The sequence below is a fragment of the Grampus griseus genome, assembly GCF_964374135.1.
Source record: "Grampus griseus genome assembly, chromosome: 16".
In the NCBI taxonomy this organism is placed as follows: Eukaryota; Metazoa; Chordata; class Mammalia; order Artiodactyla; family Delphinidae; genus Grampus; species Grampus griseus.
The window spans coordinates 27,283,382-27,303,440 of record NC_139010.1 but is presented as its reverse complement, the minus strand read 5'-3'; the positions used below and the strand labels follow the sequence as shown (position 1 = coordinate 27,303,440).

The window sequence follows — 20,059 nt, the reverse complement described above, 5'->3', positions numbered from 1 at the left end:
TCTTTCATTAGAAGATTTTCCCTTTCTCTTTCCACTCTTAAATGGCTCATTGTGTAGTTCTTAAACTTTAATAAAAGTGTGGGAAATTTAAGTGAAATGTTGTCATTCTTCAGTATATGATGGTGGGAAATTAGTCACATTTATTTCAACATCTTTTTTTCTTCAGGCTTGTACTATGAAATTCAAAACAATGATATTCGAATGGAAATGGCATTTCATGAAGCCTTCAAACAGCTTCAGGCACGAGTGCTTCAGGCACAAGTTACGAAGCAGAGGAGCACCGGTACTGTGGAGTATGTTGAAGAAGGAGGGAAAGACGACTCCTGTTTAGGCCCTTGGGGAATAACCAGTGGTTCTTCTACAGCAGCAGTCAAGGTGGAAGTCCCAGCAGGTAGGACCAGGGAGATGATGAGTGGCTATTGGAATAAATTACTGGCCTTATGAGTAGGACCTGGCACATAGTAGGTACTCAGTAAATAGCTGTTAAATGAATGAGAAGGTGGAGTTTTGAGTTGTTCCAGGGATACCAGGAAAGAGTCCTTCTAAGTGTTTCCTCATTCATGTGACAGAAAGTTGGAAGCTTCTACTTGTTGCTATTCAGTTTTTTGAGACTTAGAGAATTTACTGTCTCTGTGTATCCCTGAAAGGGGTATCATTTTAGCTGAGTAAATTTCATTCTTTTTCCCCTCACTCTCTTCCCCAGTATGTAAGGTCCCATTCTTGTGATTGTTAAATTTATTTGTTTATTTATACACTGTATTTTTTTCCTGTTCTTCATTGACATTCTCCTTTCCTCCACTTTAGGAAATCAGTCATTCTAATGTATTTAATGTGTGTATTTTTGTTTATGTGTTTCTTCCATATGTTATTTTGTTTATAAGTTATTGTACATTGTTATTTTGTGAACATGTATTTTCAACAGTTTGAGGTATAATGGACATTTCATAAACTGCACATATTTAATGTACAATTTGATGTTTTGACATATGAACACACCCATGGAAACATCACCACAATCAAGATAATGAACATATCCCAAATCCCCCAAACTTCCCTTGTGCCCATTTGTAATCTCTTTCTCTTGCTCCTATTTCCAGATAACCACCAATCAACTTTCTATCACTATAGATGAGTTTGCATATTCTATCACTATAAATGAGTTTGCATATTCTAGAATTTTAGAATTAAACAGAATCACACAGTATATACTCTTTTTTGTCTGACTTCTTCCATTAAGCCTAATTATTTTGAGTTTCAAACATGTTGTTGCCCATATCAGTAGTTCATCATTTTTTATTTCTAAATAGTATCCTGATGTACAGAGATACCACGGTATGTTTATTTAGTCACCTGTTGATATATATTTGGGTTGTTTCTAGTTTGGGACTATTAAAATAAAGCTGCTATGGATATTTGTGTACAAGTCTTTGTATAGACATATACTTTCATTATCTTGGGTAAATATTTAGAAGTTGAATAGCTGGGACCCTTGGTTATCTAACAGTATGTTTTTTATTTTCTAAATATTTGGGGATTTTTCCAGATGTCTTTGTTTTTTATTTCTAATTTAATTTCATTGTGATTAGAAAATGTGCTTTGCATGATTTGAATCCTTTTAAATTTATTTGGACTTGTTTTATGGTCTAGTGTTTGATCTGTCTTGATCCCATATACACTTGAAAAGAGTGTGTATTCTGCTGTCATTGAGTGGAGTGCTCTATAAGTAGGTTTAATTAGTTGATTGTGTTGTTCAACTCTCCAAATGCTTTGTAGTTTTGTGCCTTTGAAGTTTTGTTTAAATAGTTCTTGCCTCAAGTCACATTTTCTTCAATTAACTTTATAATATTAGTTTTACATTTAGATCATTTTAAAAATTTATTTTTATTATTTTATTTATTTATTTTTGGCCGCCTTGGGTCCTTGTTGCTGTACGTGGGCTTTCTCTAGTAGCAGTGAGCGGGGGCTACTCTTCATTGCAGCATGCGGGCTTCTCATTGTGGTGGCTTCTCTTGTTGCGGAGCACGGGCTGTAGGTGTGTGGGCTTCAGTAGTTGTGGCACGCGGCCTCAGTAGTTATGGCTCACGGGCTCTAGAGCGCAGGCTCAGTAGTTGTGGCGCACAGGCTTAGTTGCTCCGCGGCATGTGGGATCTTCCCAGACCAGGTCTCAAACCTGTGTTCCCTGCATTGGCAGGCGGGTTCTTAACCACTACACCACCAGGGAAGTCCCTACTTAGATCTTTAATCTATCAGGATTCCATCTTTGACTGTGATGCAAGGTAGGCATCAAATTTTATTTTTCTCCACATATAGATCTAGTTTTCTCAAAACCATCTATTAAACCATCATCTTTTATCCTTTGATTTAAGGTATATATGTCTCTGAGCTCTCTGTTCTGTCTCATTTGTCTGATCTTAAAACAATATCACACTCTTTTTATTGCTGTGGTGTTATAGTATGCCTTCGTATCTGACATATGAGGTTCTCCCATTTACTTGCCTTTTTTATACCTGACTTACCTATTCATGAATGTTTATTCATCTGTATGAATTTTATAGTGAGTTTATCAAGTACATTAAAAATCCAGTTGGAAATTTTATTTGGACTGTATTGAATTTATAGATAAATTTAGGGCCAATTAACATCTACATATTATTAAACCATTACATCCAAGTGTGTGGAGGATCTCTCCATTTACTCTGGTCATCTTCTGGGTTCTTTATTAAAGTTATAACATTTTTTTCCAGTGAGGCCCTGTTTAAGTAATTCATAGATATTTTATAGATTCCATTGCTATCATAATAGTATCTTATTTTAATTATGTTTTCTAGTTGGTTATTGCTGTATTTTTTAGTGTATGCTGTTGATTTTCTACATTTTAGATTTTAGTGTATACTGTTGTTTTTTAGATTGAACTTGTATATGACAATCTTATTTGACTCTTATTGATTCAAATAGATTATTAATTCTGTTATTTTTTTCCAGAATATGATTATCATATCATCTGCCAATAATGACAGTGTTACGTTTTCCTCCCAATCCTCATACTACTCATGTCTTTTTATTATCTACAATAATATGTTGTATATTAGTTGTGTTGTTCAGCATTGTCTTCTTTCCTGTCTTAAGGGGAATGAGTTTAAAGTTTGTCTATTAAATGTAAAATATGCTGTAAGCTTTTTCTGAAAAACCTTTACAGAATTAAGGAGGATCTCTTCTATTCTTAATTTCCAAAGAGTTTTTTTCATTAATAGGTGTTGATCTTTATCAAATTCTTTTTCTGCATCAGTTGAAAAAAATAATTTTCTCCTTTTATCTATTAATACAGTGAACAACATTGACAGATTTCTTTTATATTGAACAATTCTTGCAATAATTGGAAATCCTACTTGATCATAATGTATTAGTTTTTAATATACCTTTGGATTTGAATAGCTAATGCTTTATTTTGGATCTTTGCATCTATGTTCATAAATGAAATAGACGGTAATTTTCTTTTGTCGTCTATTTTTTTTTTTTTTTTTTTTTTGCGGTACGTGGGCCTCTCACTGTTGTGGCCTGTCCCGTTGCGGAGCACAGGCTCCGGACGCACAGGCTCAGCAGCCATGGCTCACGGGCCCAGCCGCTCCGCGGCATGTGGGATCTTCCCGGACCGGGGCACGAACCCATGTCCCCTGCACTGGCAGGCGGACTCTAAACCACTGCGCCACCAGGGAAGCCCCCTGTCGTCTATTTTTATAATCAAGATTATTTGACACCTTTCCTTTGCTCTTCTGTATCAACTTATATATGATACAGTTGATTTTGACTTAAACATTTGGCAGAACTCAACCATAAAACAACTGGGACCTGGGGTTTTTGGCAAAGGAGGTATTGACTATCATTTCATTTTCTTAATCTTTAAGAATTTGCATTCTGTATTTCTTATTGTGTTATTCATGGTATTTTATACTTTTTAGAGTTCATCAATTTCATCTAGTTTTAAAAATTTATTAGAATATGATTTTTCATATTAATCTTTTATTTTTAAATACACTTCATTTTTTAGAGCAGTTTTAGGTTCACAGCAAGATTAAAAGGAAAGTATAGAGATTTCACATATACTTCTTGCCTCCACACATGCATAGTCTTTCTGCCCCATTATCACCATGCCTGGTGACATATGATATGCAGTATCTTAAAAGCTTATGTGCCATCTGTATATCTTCTTTGGTGAGATGTATGTTAAGGTCTTTGGCCACTTTTTAATCAAGTCCTTTATATTCTTATTGTTAGTTTTAAGAGTTCTTTGTATATTTTGACTAAGTCTTTTATCAGATGTGTCTTTTGCAAACATTTTCTCCCAGTCCTATGGCTTGTCTTCTCATTCTCTTCACATTGTCCTTTGCAGAGCCTGAGTTTTTAGTTTCAGTGAAGTCCAGCTTGTCAATTCCTTCTTTCATGGGTCATGCCTTTGGTGTTCTATCTAAATAGCCATACTCAATGTCATCTAGGTTTTCTCTTATGTTATCTTCTAGGAGTTTTATAGTTTTTGCATTTTACACTTAGTTCTGTCATCTTTTTTTTTTTTTTGCGGTATGCAGGCCTCTCACCGTTGTGGCCTCTCCCGTTGCGGAGCACAGGCTCCGGACGCGCAGGCTCAGCGGCCATGGCTCACGGGCCCAGCCGCTCCGCGGCATGTGGGATCCTCCCGGACCGGGGCACGAACCCGTGTCCCCTGCATCTGCAAGCGGACTCTCAACCACTGCACCACCAGGGAAGCCCTGTGATCCATTTTGAGTTAATTTTTGTGATGTTATGATGTCTGTGTTTAGATTCATTTTTTTGCATGTAGATGTCCAATTGTTCCACTGCTATTTGCTGAAAAGTCTATCTTTGCTCAATTGTATTACCTTTGTTTTTTTGTCAAAGATTAGTTTATATTAATGTGGGTCTATTTCTGGGCTCCCTATTCTGTTCCACCAATCTATTTGTCTATTCTTTTGGCAGTACCACACTGTCTTGATTATTGAAGCTTTATAGTGTGTCTTGAAGTCAGGCAGGGTCAGTTCTCCAACTTTGTTCTCCTTAAATATTATGTTAGCTGTTCTGTGTCTTTTGCCTCTCCATATAAACTTTAGAATCAGTTTTTTGATATCCACAGAATAACTTTCTGGGACTTTGATTGGGATTGCATTGAATCCATAGATCAAATTGGGAAGAACTGACATCCTGATGATAGTGAATCTTCCTATCCATTAACATGAACTATCTCTCCATTTATTTAGTTCTTTTTTGATTTAGTTCATCATAGATTGTAGTTTTCCTTATACAGAACTTGTATATATTTTGTCAGATTTATACCTAAGTTTTTCATTTTTTGGATGCCAATATAGATAGTGTTGTGCTTAAATTTCAAATTGCACTTATTTGTTGCTGGTATATAGATTAACTTTTATATATTAACCTTGTATCCTGCAATTTTGCTATAATTGCTTATTAGTTCCAGGAGTATTTTTGGTCACTTCTTTTGGACTTTCTACATAGACAATCATATCTTTTGCAAACAAAGACAGTTGTATTTATTTCTTCTCAATTTGTATTCCTTCCTTCCCAATTTGTATTTCTTTTATTTCTTTTTCTTGTCTTGTTGCATAGCCAGGACTTACAGTATAATGTATGATGTTGAAAAGCAGTGGTGAGAAGGGACATCCTTCCCTTATTTCTGACCTTGTGGGAAAACTTCAAGTTTCTTACCACTAAGTATGATGATAGCTATAGTTTTTTGTAGATATTCTTAATCAAGTCCAGGAAGTTTCCCTCAATTCCTAGTTTACTGAGAGTTTTTATCTTGAAGAGGCGTTAGATTTTGTCAAATGCTTTTTCTGCATCTATTGATATGATCATATGATTTTCTTCTTTAGCCTGTTGATATTCTGGATTACATTAGTCAATCTTTGAAAGTTCAACCAGCCTTGCATACCTACGTTAAATCCTATTTGGCCATGGTGTATAATTCTTTTATATATTGTTGAATTTGATTTGCTAATATTTTGTTGACAATTTTTGAGTCTATGTTCATGAGAGATAATAGTCTGTAGTTTTCTTGTCTTGTAAAGTCTTTGTCTGGTTTTGGTATTAGGAAAATGTTGGCCTCATAGAATGACTTAGGAAGTATTCCTTCTGCTTCTGTCCTCTTAAAGATATTGTATAGAAATGGTATAATCTCTTATTTAAATGTTTGGGAGAATTCACCAGTGAACCCATCTGACCCTTGTATTTTCTGTATTGGAAGGTTATTAATTACTGATTCAGTATATTTAACAGATATAGTCCTATTCAGATTGTCTGTTTCTCCTTGTGTAAGTTTTGGAAGATTATGTTTTTTAGGAAGTTGGTCCATTTCATCTAGGTTATTAAATTTGTGGGCACATAAGTGTTCATAATATTCCTTTACTATCTTTTTAAAATATTTATTTATTTATTTGGCTGCATTGGGTCTTCATTGCTGCACGTGGGCTTTCTCTAGTTGCGGCGAGTGGGGGCTACTCTTTGTTGCTGTGTGTGGGCTTCTCATTGAAGTGGCTTCTCTTGTTGCAGAGCATGGGCGCTAGGTGCGTGCACTTCAGTAGTGTGGCACGAGGGTTCAGTAGTTGTGGCTCGTGGGCTGTAGAGTGCAGGATCAGTAGTTGTGGCACACAGGCTTAGTTGTTCCGCGGCATGTGGGATCTTCCTGGACCAGGGCTCGAACCCGTGTCCCCTGCATTGGCAGGTGGATTCTTAACCACTGCACCACCAGGGAAGCCCTTTACTATCTTTTTAATGTCCATGGGATCTGTAGTGATGTCTCTTCTTTCATTTCTGATATTAGTAATATGTCCTCTTTTTCTTTCTTTCTTTTTTTTTTTTAGTTAGCCTGGCTAACGACTTATTGATTTTATTGATCTTTTCAAAGAGCCAACTTTTGGTTTCATTAATCTTCTCTATTAATTTTCAATTTTAATTTTATTGATTTCTGCTTATATAGTTATCATATCTTTTCTTTTAACTTTGTATTTAATGAAAAATTCTCAACAAAATATTAGCAAACCGAATCCAACAACACGTAAAAAAAGATCATACAGTATGACCAAGTTTATCCCAAGTTCACAAGGACGGTTCAACATATGCAAATCAATCAATGTGATACACCACATCAACAAAAGAAAAGACAAAAACTACATGATCATCTCAATAGATGCAGAAAAAGCATTTGACAAAATTCAACATCCATTCATCATAAAAAGTCTTACCAAAGTAGGTATACAGGGAACATATCTCAACATAATAAAAGCTATTTATAACAAACGCACAGCTAATATAATACTCAACGGTGAAAAGCTAAAAGCCTTCCCACTAAAATCTGGAACAAGACAAGGATGCCCACTCTTACCCCTTCTATTCAACATGGTATTGGAAGTCCTAGCCACAGCAATCAGACAAGAAAAAGAAATAAAAGGTATCCAGATTGTAAGGGAAGAGGTATAATTGTCATTATATGCACATGACATGATACTATATGGAGAAAACCCTAAAGATTTCACACAAAAACTTCTAGAACTGATAAACAAATTCAGCAAGGTAGCAGGATACAAGATTGACATACAGAAATCTGTTGCATTTCTTTACACTAGCAATGAAATATCAGAAAGGGAAAGTCAAAACAAAACAAAACAAAAAACAATCCTTTTAAAATCGTATCCAAAAAAGAAAACAAAACAAAATACATAGGAATAAACCTGACCAAGGAGGTGAGAGACTTATCTGCTGAGAACTATAAAAAACTGATAAAGGCAACTGAAGATGATTCAAAGAAGTGGAAAGATTGCTTATCTCCACTTTTTTTAGTTCTTTTACTGAGGTTATGTCTTGTTCTTTCATTGGTAACATATTCATCTGTCTCTTCATTTTGCCCAATTCTCTGTTTATTTCTGTGTGGTAGGGAGGTAAATTGGTTACACTTCCCAATCTTGAAGGAATGGCCTTATGTAGGAGATGTCCAATGGGGCCCAGCAGGGCACTCGATTCTCGTCACCAGAGCTATGTGCTCTAGAGGTATCCTGTATGTAGGCTGCATGCATTCTTCTTTTGTGGCAAGGTGAACTAATGTGGGCATGCTGGTAGGCGGAGCTGGGCCCTGGCCCAGTTGTCTGTGAGGCAGTGCCTCATGTGGTGGCTGAGGGCCCAATGGAGGGCACAGTAGGCTTCCTGTGTGGTTGGCTGTGCAGCCCTGGCGGGAATTGGGGCTGGTGCTGGCCCACTGGTGGGCTAGGCTGTATCCCTGTGCAGCTGTCTGTGAGCTCCAGGAGGGCTCATGGCTTGTGCCAACCCCCTGGTGGGTGGGTTCAGTCCCCAGTGGTAGTAAGCTAGCGGGAGGATTCTAAAATGGCACTTGCCAGTACCAGTGTTATCATGGTAGAATGATCCCCAAATGGCTGTCAACAGTGTCTCCATCCCCAGAGGGAGTACCAGTTGCCTCCTGCCATCCAATAGGCTCTCCAAGATCAGCAAGTGGGTCTGACCCAGACTTCTTTCAAACTACTGCCTCTGCACTGGGACTGGGAGCATGAGAGATTTTGTGCGCTCCCTTTAAAATTGGAGTCTCTATTTCCTGTAGTCCTTCAGCTCTCCTGATCCTAAGTGCCAGTGGTTTTCAGAGCCAGATGTTCTGGGGGCTTGTCTTCCTGGTTCAGGATCCCTAGTTTGAGGAGCCTGATATAGGACTATGACCCCTCACTCCTTGGGGAGGACCTCTATGATTGTGATATTCCTCTTGTATGTCGGTCACCAACCTGAGGGTGTGGGTCCTGACTATACCATGTCCCTGTCCCCCCTACCATCTCACTGTGGTTCCTTTTTTAAGTCTTTGGTGTGGAAAATATTTTCTTCTAGTCTCCGTGTCATTTTCGTAGATAGTTGTTCTGTAAGTGGTTGTAATTTTGGTGTGTCCATGGGAAGCAGTGAGTTCAGGGTCTTCCTACTCTGCCATTTTGGCCACCTCTCCAGTTTCATTTTTTTCATTAAAATCATCACTTCTCAATGATCAGTCTGCATATTTAACCATTCTCTTTTCTTGAAATACATGTTGGATTAACTCCATCTCCAATAGTTTGGGTTTCCTTTGATTGCTTCACTTTCTTGTCATACCCATTAGATGTAATCATTTCCCAGTAATACTGTCGTACTTTCTAGGAGCTCACCTACCCTCACAGTTTCTATTTTCACTTCTGATAACTGTCAGATTTCTATCTTTTTTTTTAATATAATTTTTATTTATTTATTTATTTTTGGCTGTGTTGGGTCTTTCTCCAGTTGCGGCGAGCGGGGGCCACTCTTCATCGCGGTGCGTGGGCCTCTTACCGTCGCGGCCTCTCTTATTGCGGAGCACAAGCTCCAGATGCGCAGGCTCAGTAGTTGTGGCTCACGGGCCTAGTTGCTCCACGGCATGTGGGATCTTCCCAGACCAGGGTTGGAACCCGTGTCCCCTGCATTGGCAGGCAGATTCTCAACCACTGCGCCACCAGGGAAGCCCCAGATTTCTATCTTTAACCTTGACATCCCTCCAGAATCCAGCAGTTGGATTTTTCCACTAGTTAACTCATCTCCTCATATCTCAAACTGACTCTACATCATTATATTACGCACCCAAGCTCATGATCTCAGAGTCATCCCTGCTTCTTCTTGCTTGCTTGCTTGAGCTTCCCCCGATCCCAATATCAAGTTGATTTCCCAGACCATTTGGTTTTCTTTCAAAATGCTCCCTACATCTTCCTTTTATATTTACACTACTCTCCATTACCAATATCCAGAATGTTATAACAGCCTTATTACAGACTTCTTTGTCTCCATCAACATTTTTTTTCTCCTTGCTGCATAGTACTGCTAGAGTAATCTTCATAAAATCCCACTTTCATCCTCTGATTTTTCTGCTCAAAACTCTTCATTGTAAACCTCTTCTTTTTCCTACAGAAGAAAACTCCTAGCATTCAAATATCAATACAGTCTAGCCCCCAACCTACCTTTCCTTAATTTTTACTATGCAATCCTCAATACCCATAAAAATAATTACCTTGCTACTTCCATGCTTTAGCCCCTACCTCTCTACCTATCCAACTTCTACCTATTTTTCAAAGCCATATCTTTTTCTCTAGCTGAGAGTGACCTCTTCTGATTCAGAACCAGCTGGCACTGATCATTTCCTAACCAGCATTGCTTTTTATTTTTATTCCTAAAACATTTGTTTATGTGAGAGGCAGCTTGGAATGTTTAAGAGCTTCAGCAAATTTTTTAACTTTTCTGTGGTTCACTTTGTTTAATGGAACATAATAAGTATATCTCATAGTGTTGTGAAAAATAAATAAGATTGTACATTACAATCCTTAATATAATACCTGGCATATAGCCATGTTCATATATAACTACTTATGATGATGGTGATTTTTTTTTTTTCGGTACGCGGGCCTCTCACTGCCGTGGCCTCTCCCATTGCGGAGCACAGGCTCCGGACGCGCAGGCTCAGCGGCCACGGCTCACGGGCCCAGCTGCTCCGCAGCATGTGGGATCTTCCCGGACCGGGGCACGAACCCGTGTCCCCTGCATCGGCAGGCGGACTCTCAACCACTGCGCCACCAGGGAAGCCCGATGATGTGATTTTTGAACAGTGAAATAAAATAGAATTCCTGTTCTTAAAGGGTTTTAATATTATCTAAATATTAATCTTCTCCTCTGGATTCTTGAGATTCTAGGCTTAGCATATAGCTTTTGTAATAGGTATTTGTTTGACACTATCATGACTTGGGCTGGCAGAAGGGTTCGACTGGGGGTCATAGTGGCAGGAGCTGTGCTGTCTGTTTAGCTTGCACTCTTTAAATTATTCAGAAATATAAAAAATCTGCAAAACAAGTCTTTCCATGCAATATTTAGGGGTTATGTTTCCTATGCTTTGGAAATTAATTGTATTTATCTCCTGTAATAACCTTTTAATATACAATGTAGGAAGGTAGGTTTTTATCTCATTAAAATTTAATCTTTTTAGGACTAGGAGCTCCATTATCCATTCTAGATGAATTTCTTGATGAATCCTCTAACCTGCAGTCTGAGTCACATGAACCCATTTTGTCTGTACAGTCTCAGGATCCAACTACCAGCCAAAAACCTTCCAACACATCTATGAAGGAGATACCATCAAAAAAAGGTAATTAGAATAAAGATTTCCAGTTGGACGAAGGGGATAAACAAACTAGACAATGTTGAAAACTCTTTTGCTGACCAAAATGGCAATCTTAACTTGTTTGAAGTTGATTAGTTTATCTGTAATATTGTCTAAATTCCTTCATGTGAGGCTAGACTCTGAAATCCAGTCTCAGTAATGCAACTCTTTCTGTAGTGAGGATTTACATTTAGCTCAGAGAAGTAGCCAACTATAGACCTATGATTTTCTGGCAATGAATTTTCATTTTTACAGTATCTAAAGATTCAAAGTATCTACAAATCTGTTTCACATTCAGGAAGATCTGAATACTTTTTTTTTAAAAAAAAAGCTTTTATTCATTCAGCTTGCATTTAATAAAAAGCTTTTATTCATTCAGCTTGCATTTGGAACCACCAGTAGAATAACCTCGAGAACCTTTAAGATCTCCTTGGGGGCCATTGCTGTAGAATAATCTATTGCTTTCAAGATTATAATTTCTCTCATATATTAGAGTAGAATACTCTCCCTGCTATGTGTCTGAGCTTCTGAATTTTTCCTTTATATCTAATTGTCTATTATTTTAATATCATATTTTCAGAAGCATCAGAATGTCAAGAGTCATCTACTTGTCTGCATCCCACCCTTTATAGTGTTTCCCAAACTCCTGCCACCGTCTTCATGGAGACCATACGCTTCTTGATGAAGGTCAATGCTGTGCAGGTCAGAATATTTGAAAAAGGGCAAGTAGAGGGAAAGATTTTAATGAACTACTTATTCTGTCATAGTGATGTCTTCGCAAGCTTAACTGTGTATGACGCAGAAATCAAACATGCTTTGAGAGCACACTATAGACACAATGGAATAAACATTCAAACATGAACTACTCTCTGCAGAGAGCATCAGGAGACCTCACTGCAAGTCTGCTCCCTATAGAATACCAGCAAAGCAAAATCAGACTCTGAGTCATATGTAGCCTGATGTTACTTTATTGTGGGAACTCATGTTATGTGAGTGTTGGGGGTTCACAGGAGCCTAAGCACACCCTTCTTCCCTTCCAGGTTCTGAACCAATTGGAAACAGATACACAGTGCTATATGGGGGGATAAAAATACTAATTTTTTATTGATATAACTGGGCTGGATATGTGACTGGTCCCAGATTTGATTTACCCATGCAGTCACAGGTGGAACAGCTGGAGAATTGCTGTCTCCTCTCAGAGAAAAAGAGCATCCTGTAAGGTCTACCTACCACATAGGAAATGAGAAACATATCCATGAAGTGAGCAGTAAGAGAGAGAGCAAGATCCAGGAGGCAAGAGATTTGGCCCTCAACCTATAGAGTGCATGTGCCACTTGAGGGTGGGCAACTCAAGACAGGGCAAGAATTATGAACTAGGTGGGAGTGGGCCATGTTAAACAGGAGGCTTTAATATACTAACCTTTCACAATAGAGAAATAGTCTCTCTGTCTCCCTAATTAAATAAATCACTTTTCCCCCATGTCCAAGAGTCAGTATGCAGGTAGAGGGAACAGCTGCAGAGCCTCCCCGTCAGTATTTTCTTAAGAAGGTTTCATTATTAGTGGAAGTTTCTATATTATAGGCTGAGATGAGAACAAAGGGAGAAGGGTTTCCCCTCTTCTTAGCAAGTACATATGACTTTGTCAAATTTGCAGGCCTTATATCATATTAAAACAAAGTATAGCCCAAAGTATAAAACTGGTGAACATAACAAATGCTTGAGAGTGTGTCAGAAACAGACATTTATGTTTCTAAGATCCTGAGTCTAGAATTTTAGAAAGGGAGGTTTTGTCTCACTCTAAGTTTCCATATAAATACAAATGCCTGAAAATGTTACCTCGTATGAAAATGGGGTGGTTGATGAAATGCTTTTGTCTGCTACACAATAGGCTAAAACTCATCTAGTATGACTAGCAAGACCAGAATTATACAGTACTGTAGATAATTCACTTGGAAATGTTACTACATGAATAGCTGGTAATGGAACCATGATATACTGAATGTTTATAATTCACCTCTAACCTTTTGAAATTGATAATCATTTCATTCTATAATATGTTTCTTATTATTTATTATCAGAGACATAATCTTCAACCATGAGAGCTATGGAATTGACAGCATACAGTCATTTACATGTTTCTTATAATCTGAGTTTTCCTTGCAGTATGTACACAGAGTGCTTGCACATGAGTTATTATGCCCTCATGGAGGCCCCAGCTGTGAGTATTACTTGGTGCTGGCCCAGACACACCTACTCAAGAAGGATTTTGCTAAAGCAGAGGAATACCTTCAGCAAGCAGCTCAGATGGACTACCTGGTAATAACTTTTGCTAGAGTGTCTTAAGTTTAGTTTGGAGAAGGGACAAGTAGGCCTTCTTAAAGGTGGTGATGCCATATCACAGGTAGATTTCTGGTTACCAGAGGTGGGGGTCATCAGCTGTCAGTAAACTCATTTATCTAATTTCCTTCCATTTGTTTTTCTTAATCAATCATGACTTTTACAAAGGACAGAGAAAGGATAAGGACAGCTCTTTAGCAGACACTTTATCTATTTCAAGTTTCCTGAACTTCTACTTTCTCATTGTGAACATTATCATGGTTATGCATGAATATTTTTCTTAATATTTTCCCCAAAGACAAAATGGCTTTGAAGAATGCAAGAAAAAAATGAGAGGGCAGTCCTAGAACAGTATCTCCCAGTGCAACTGAATGGCCCTCTTTCTAATTTGCAAAAGAACATGGACTTCATCTAAATTTAAATGTTAAACAAAGATCATTAATGTACTTTTAAATACCACCTCATCCCATGTACTACTTGTTCTTCACTTTCTTAGAACCCTAACGTCTGGGGCGTGAAAGGCCATCTCTATTTTCTGAGTGGAAATCATGCTGAGGCCAAGGCATGCTATGAGCGAACCATTAGTTTTGTAGTGGATGCTTCTGAGATGCACTTCATCTTCCTGCGACTGGGGCAGATATATCTGGAAGAGAAAGAGGTGAGGAATAGAGATAGGGAGTAACTATGTAAATCAGGTCATTGTCTGGGACCTGATTACAGTTCAAGCATTAACATCCATCTTTGTGGAGTAAGAATAGTAATATGATGATGACACTTTTACATCCAAAGGTAAAGTGACTTGCCCAACATCAGATAACCAGTAATTAATAGAAGCAGGATTCAAATCCAGGCAGTCTAATACTAGAGTCTGTGGTTTTAACCATTATGATACTAAAAAAGTTGTTAAGAACTCAGTAAGTGTTATTTTAGCTATTATTTTAGCTTTCTTTTATTAAAAGTAGTAGAAGCATTCTTAGCTTGACTTAACTAACAGAAAGGTACCACTCTGGTCAGGGATGTTGATAATGGGAGAGGCTATGCATGTGTGGGGACAGTGGGTAAATGGAAAATCTCTGTTCTTTCCTCTCAATTTTGCTGTGAACATAAAACTTCTCTTAAAAAGTTGTCTTAAAAAATATATATATTTTAAAAATATATATATATATAAAATATATTTAAATATATATATATATATAAACATATATATACATAATCCAAGGACTCATCTAACTTAGATTGGTGTGGAGTACAATTACAGAAGCCTCATGGTTATCCTAGAAATGCAGTGTTTGAAGCTTGCAGATCAATAGCTTAGTGGTGCTTTCTTTCTACAGTACGAAAAGGCAAAGAAAACCTACCTGCAAGTCTGTAAGAGATCGCCTTCATGCCTTACCTGGCTAGGACTGGGAATCGCCTGTTATAAGGTAAGAGGATCAGGTCTTGAGACTAGCCTGTGTATACAGCTGACCTTGACTCCTTGGCCTTCCAGGTATCCTGGGAGCTTGGATGGTGGTAGGAAGGCTATCAGGGCAGTCTTCTCTAATGAAAAGTTGCTCTTCAAAGCTGTTCAGTAAACTGAAGGTCAATCTGAACTACAAAAATAAAACATTCTTTAAAAATCCCACAAAAACTGAAGCATGAAGCTATATAATAAAAAATTTCATGTTATATGGTACATAAGCTTGTAATTTTATTATGTTATCTGGAAGAGAAAAGTGATATAGGATATAAAGAATCTACTCAATTAAATTAAAGAAACTAATTGATACTTATTAGGCTCTGTGTCCCTTCTATATTCAGGAGGAGTTGCTACAGCTTCTGGTAGATCTTTTGTTCCACTGCCCCTATAAACTCTTTAGTCACCCTTCCCTCCTTTCCTCTAATCTTTGAAAGACGCATGCATTCTTCTGTTCTTGTCTAACTTCTTCACGTGTATTCTTGATTCTATCCCTCTCCTTTTCTCCTAATCCCTCACTTTCTTAATATTTTCTTTCTTTTGATTTACATTTTTAAGCTTTCCTTCCCAATCCCCTCTTTCCCTGTACTTTTCCCCTTCTTATTAAACAATAACAACAGTAACAACCTCCCTGGTTGTTACCCTTAACCAAAAGAATTGTTTACATTCCTTGTCTCCTATTCTCATTGCTGTTTTTTTAACCATAAAGGTAAAATATGATAGTTATAGAAATTTGGATGATACAAAATATGAAGAAAACATAAAAGTATCCATAATCCCCACCACTCAGTGATAACCACTATTAACATTTGAATGCATTTTCCTCCAGTCTTTTTTCGTACGTATGTGAAAGTAATTTTTTTAAAAGTTCTTTTGTTTATTTATTTATTATTTTTGGCTGCATTGGGTCTTCGTTAATGCATGCGGGCTTTCTCTAGTTGTGGCGAGCGGGGGCTACTCTTCGTTGCAGTGCGCGGGCTTCTCATTGCAGTGGCTTCTCTTATTGTGGAGCACGGGCTCTGGGCATGTGGGCTTCAGTACTTGTGGGACTCGGGCTCTGTAGTTGTGGCTTATGGGCTCTAGAATGCAGGCTCAGTAGTTGTGGCTCATGGGCTTAGTTGCTCTGCGGCATGTGGGATCTTCCCGAACCAGGGCTTGAACCCGCGTCCCCTGCATTGGCAGGCGGATTCCCAGCTACTGCGTCACCAGGGAAGCCCTGAAAGTAATTTTAATGTATAAAATTGTAAATAATATATTTACTGCTTTGGAATCTTTTTTTCTACTTAACAGTATAGCATTGGTACCTTCTCACATAATCAAATAGTCTAAAACATAAATTTTGATAACTGCATGGTATTCCCTGGTTTGGATGCATAAGTAAGGTTATCATGTAATTTATCATACAAACCAGGACACTTCTGAGAATGAAAAGGGTGATATTAATAATTACACTGGACACAGGTAGTGTCCCAGGCCAACCAGGACACATGATCACTTATATAGAAGCCATATGCCCCCACTCCACCTTCCCAGAAAGGATGTAAAACATCCGTAGCTGTTAGAAACCTAACAGCACTTTCAGAAGAACAAGAAACCAACAGTACAAACTACTCAGCATAAATCATGCTTCTATTTGTTTTAAGTAGCATAAAAAATATTTTCATTGATATAGAAACTCAAAAAAACTTGGGTTAAGTCCCATTGCTAAGGTATCCAAGTAATCTCTGCCCCTCAGTCAAAGTTTTAGTCATGCTATACCTATGTGTGGATATACCATATCTATTTGACCAACCACTTATTGGACATGTCATTAGTTTCTACATCTATATATTATAAATAAAGCAGAAATAAACATTCTTAAGACATAAATCTCTGTGCTTAATTCTGTTATTTCCTTAGGATACATTCATAAAGAATGTAGAAAAATTTTTAAGTATAGTGTCAACTCACTTTCTAGAAAGGCTGTAAACTGATTTATATTCTGCCAGGTGTGAGAGTCCCTTTTACTGTTAAGTCATCAACAATGGGCACTATCATTTTCCAATTTGATATATATCCTAATTTACATTTTCATCACTAATGAAGTTGAAATCATGTGAATTATCTGTTCCTTTCCCAGGTACCATTTATCCTTCAATTCCTTGCAATTAGGTGTATACCCCTTAACGCTTTGCTGAAACTTCTCTGATGGGGGCCCCCTATAACATCCTAATTGCCAAATGCAATAGACCCTCCGATGAAGTCTCTGTGGCACTTAACCCTGCTGACTGCCTCCTTCTTGAAACCCTCTCTTCCCTTGACTTCCACAATATTGCATTCACATCCTTCCAGTTCCGCGCCTTCCTCTCTGGTGTCCTTCTCAGCCTTTTTTTGCTGGCTCCTAGTCTTTTGCCCATCATAATTGTTGGGTCCTCCTGGGTTCTATAGCCAGCTCTTCTCCTGTCACCTTACTTCTTCTCCCTAAGAAATATCATCTACCCCAGTGGTCTTAACTACCAATTGTGCCCCAATGAATCCTAAAGCTTCAATTCATAACACTTTTCATGTTCTGACCCTTATATCAAACAATGTAATAGACAGCTCTATTTGATGGTCTCCCAGACACCTCAAAATGTACATATCCAAAATATAACCTAACTTATCTCAGAAGGATTCTCACATTCCTTAAGCCTGTACCTTCTCCTGTATTCCCTGTCTTAGTAAATGGGACTATAATGAATCCAGTCAACCAAGCCAGAAACTTAATAACTATCCTAGTCTAATTCTATTACTTTTAATTAGGCATCAAATATCCTATTGATTTTGTCTCCTAAATGTCTGTTGAGTCTACTGTCTCCTCTCCATCTGTGTTTTTACTGCTCTAATTCAAGCCTCATCCCTTCTTTACCTGCTAGGGTGTTCTCCTGTCCTCCCTCAATTCATCTCCTGCATTGTTACCAAAGTGGTCTTTAAAATATGCAAATACAAGGTTACTTCCCTATTTAAACTCCTCAGTGACTACCCCTTATTTCAGAATAATATTCAGATTTTTTTTGAATGATCTGGTCTCTTCCTAACTCCTTGGTCTTATCACTTCCTTTGTTTTCTCTCTTTTCTCTCTTCTCTCTCTCGCTTTCTCTCTGTCTCTCCCTTCCCTCCCTTCTCCAGCCACACAAGCATATTAAGAGTTTCCTGAGCATGCCATGCTCTCTGAAGCCTCTGTGCCTCTGTATATGAAGTTCCTCTTACCTGGAATGCCTTGAAGTATAGCTAACAAACTCCTATTTATCCTTCAGGACTGACTTCAGCAGTGTTTCTTCTCTGAAGCCATCCCTTAGTCTTGGGGTACAATTATTCCTCTTTTCCTTTGTCCCTCCACTAGATTATTTATGTATATATATATATACGTATATATATGTATATATATATGCTTTTATTATAGAAATGCTTATTTTCTATCAGAACTCTTTATGTGTTTGAGTTTTCATTTTGTCTTAATTTTTTACGTATCTGTCAGTGAATTCTTTGGGCAAAAGTTGTATTTTTTCTTTTTATTCTAAGTATCTAGCATACTGCCTGACACAGAGTAAAATAAATCCTTAGCAAATATAGGTTGATTAAATTATGAATCAATATCTCTGAGACATTTAAAGTGTGGACCAAGGTATGGGCATTGCCGAAAGGCCATTCTTCATATTGTCTTGGGCCTAGAAACCAGTTATTTTATTTTCTAAAACATGAAAAATGAAGAACGATTTTACTGGGGAGAGAGAGGTATCTTATCCTTTCCTTAGGTGGCCTTTTGGAAGATTTTACAAAACAGACTCACAGTATTAGGGAGCAGCAATGATATCCATGTGCCCAGAGCTCAGGGAATGCCCTAGAATCTCTGAATGTTGTATTGATTGCTCAAGATTGTGCTGTCAATAACTAATATTAGGGGAAAGAGAAGCTTTCTAAACAATAGTATTTTGATGGGCTAATAGGACTCTAACTTAAGAAAGGGATGTACAATGTAAAACTACAAATGTATCTGACAGCCCACTGTGTATGGGGAAATCACTGAATGAGGCACACATGATAGTGAATACTTCTGGTTTTCCAACCCTGGCACCTGAAGTTCTATGGTTCATGGATGCCCTGATGGGCCTGCTATAGAGAGAAGGAAGAAGAGAGGGGTGTAACTCGAGAGCCCAGCAGGCAGGGCTCCAGATTCCTGTACCTGACTTTCTAATCAGAGCAGTTCTGCTTTTAACTCATTCATATATTGGAACACCACCACATATGATTTTGTTTGAAGAAAGAGTTCTGTTGCTAAAAATTTTTTTTCTGTTGCTAAAAATTTTTTAAGTTGAAAATTATTAGTATGGGTCACATATATCAATATTATTTGGACATAGCATTTTCAGCTAAACGGATTCCAGCTGGCTTAAGTGAAAACTACTTTGACTTAACAAATCACATTATCTTCTTTTTCTATCAAGCTGGATGAGCTCACAGAGGCTGAGGATGCTCTCTCTGAAGCCAATGCACTGAACAACTACAATGCTGAAGTATGGGCATATCTGGCCCTGGTCTGCCTGAAAGTGAGTGATTATTATCTTTACACAATGCCCTTGTAGAGCAGAGGGGTGAGGGACCAAGTAAAGAAAGAGATAGCGGGAAGGCCACCAATGCAGGATAGTTGAGGTTTGATGAGCTTCAGATGTGGTCATTATACTGATGATGAAGGAGAGTTCATGTCTGGGAAGCCTCTACTTAGGATGTGCTTGAAAATCATATACTTAGGTGTGTTTATCTGGAAAGGAGATTCTAAAAATGGGAATGAGGCATTTGGGTTTGGTGGTCTCAGGTGAGTGGTAATGGGGTGGATTGGGGTTGACCGTCAGTGGGGGTTTCAGATGGGGTGGGCTCCCTGTGGCACTTTTGAGCTGCTCAGCAGGCCTCAGCCCAGACCACACAAACTAAGCCCAGCCCAGTGTGTGCCCTGACTCAAGATGAAGGAGCATGTACAGATCAGATCTTGGTCTGGGGTTGCAGTTAGGAGATGTGCAAGGGCTGT

The 20,059-nt window shown here is 38.1% G+C and overlaps 1 protein-coding gene across 1 annotated transcript in view; it reads left to right on the top strand.

Annotated features, from left to right (window-relative positions):
- Nucleotides 1-20,059, top strand: part of CFAP70 (cilia and flagella associated protein 70) — an 88,296-nt gene that overhangs the window by 58,167 nt on the left and 10,070 nt on the right. The window contains exons 20-26 of the mRNA XM_082674045.1: nucleotides 167-391; nucleotides 11,051-11,209; nucleotides 11,805-11,926; nucleotides 13,389-13,541; nucleotides 14,059-14,220; nucleotides 14,897-14,986; nucleotides 19,482-19,583. Of these exons, the coding sequence (XP_082530171.1) occupies nucleotides 167-391; nucleotides 11,051-11,209; nucleotides 11,805-11,926; nucleotides 13,389-13,541; nucleotides 14,059-14,220; nucleotides 14,897-14,986; nucleotides 19,482-19,583 (1,013 nt within the window). The remainder of the gene's footprint in view (nucleotides 1-166; nucleotides 392-11,050; nucleotides 11,210-11,804; nucleotides 11,927-13,388; nucleotides 13,542-14,058; nucleotides 14,221-14,896; nucleotides 14,987-19,481; nucleotides 19,584-20,059) is intronic.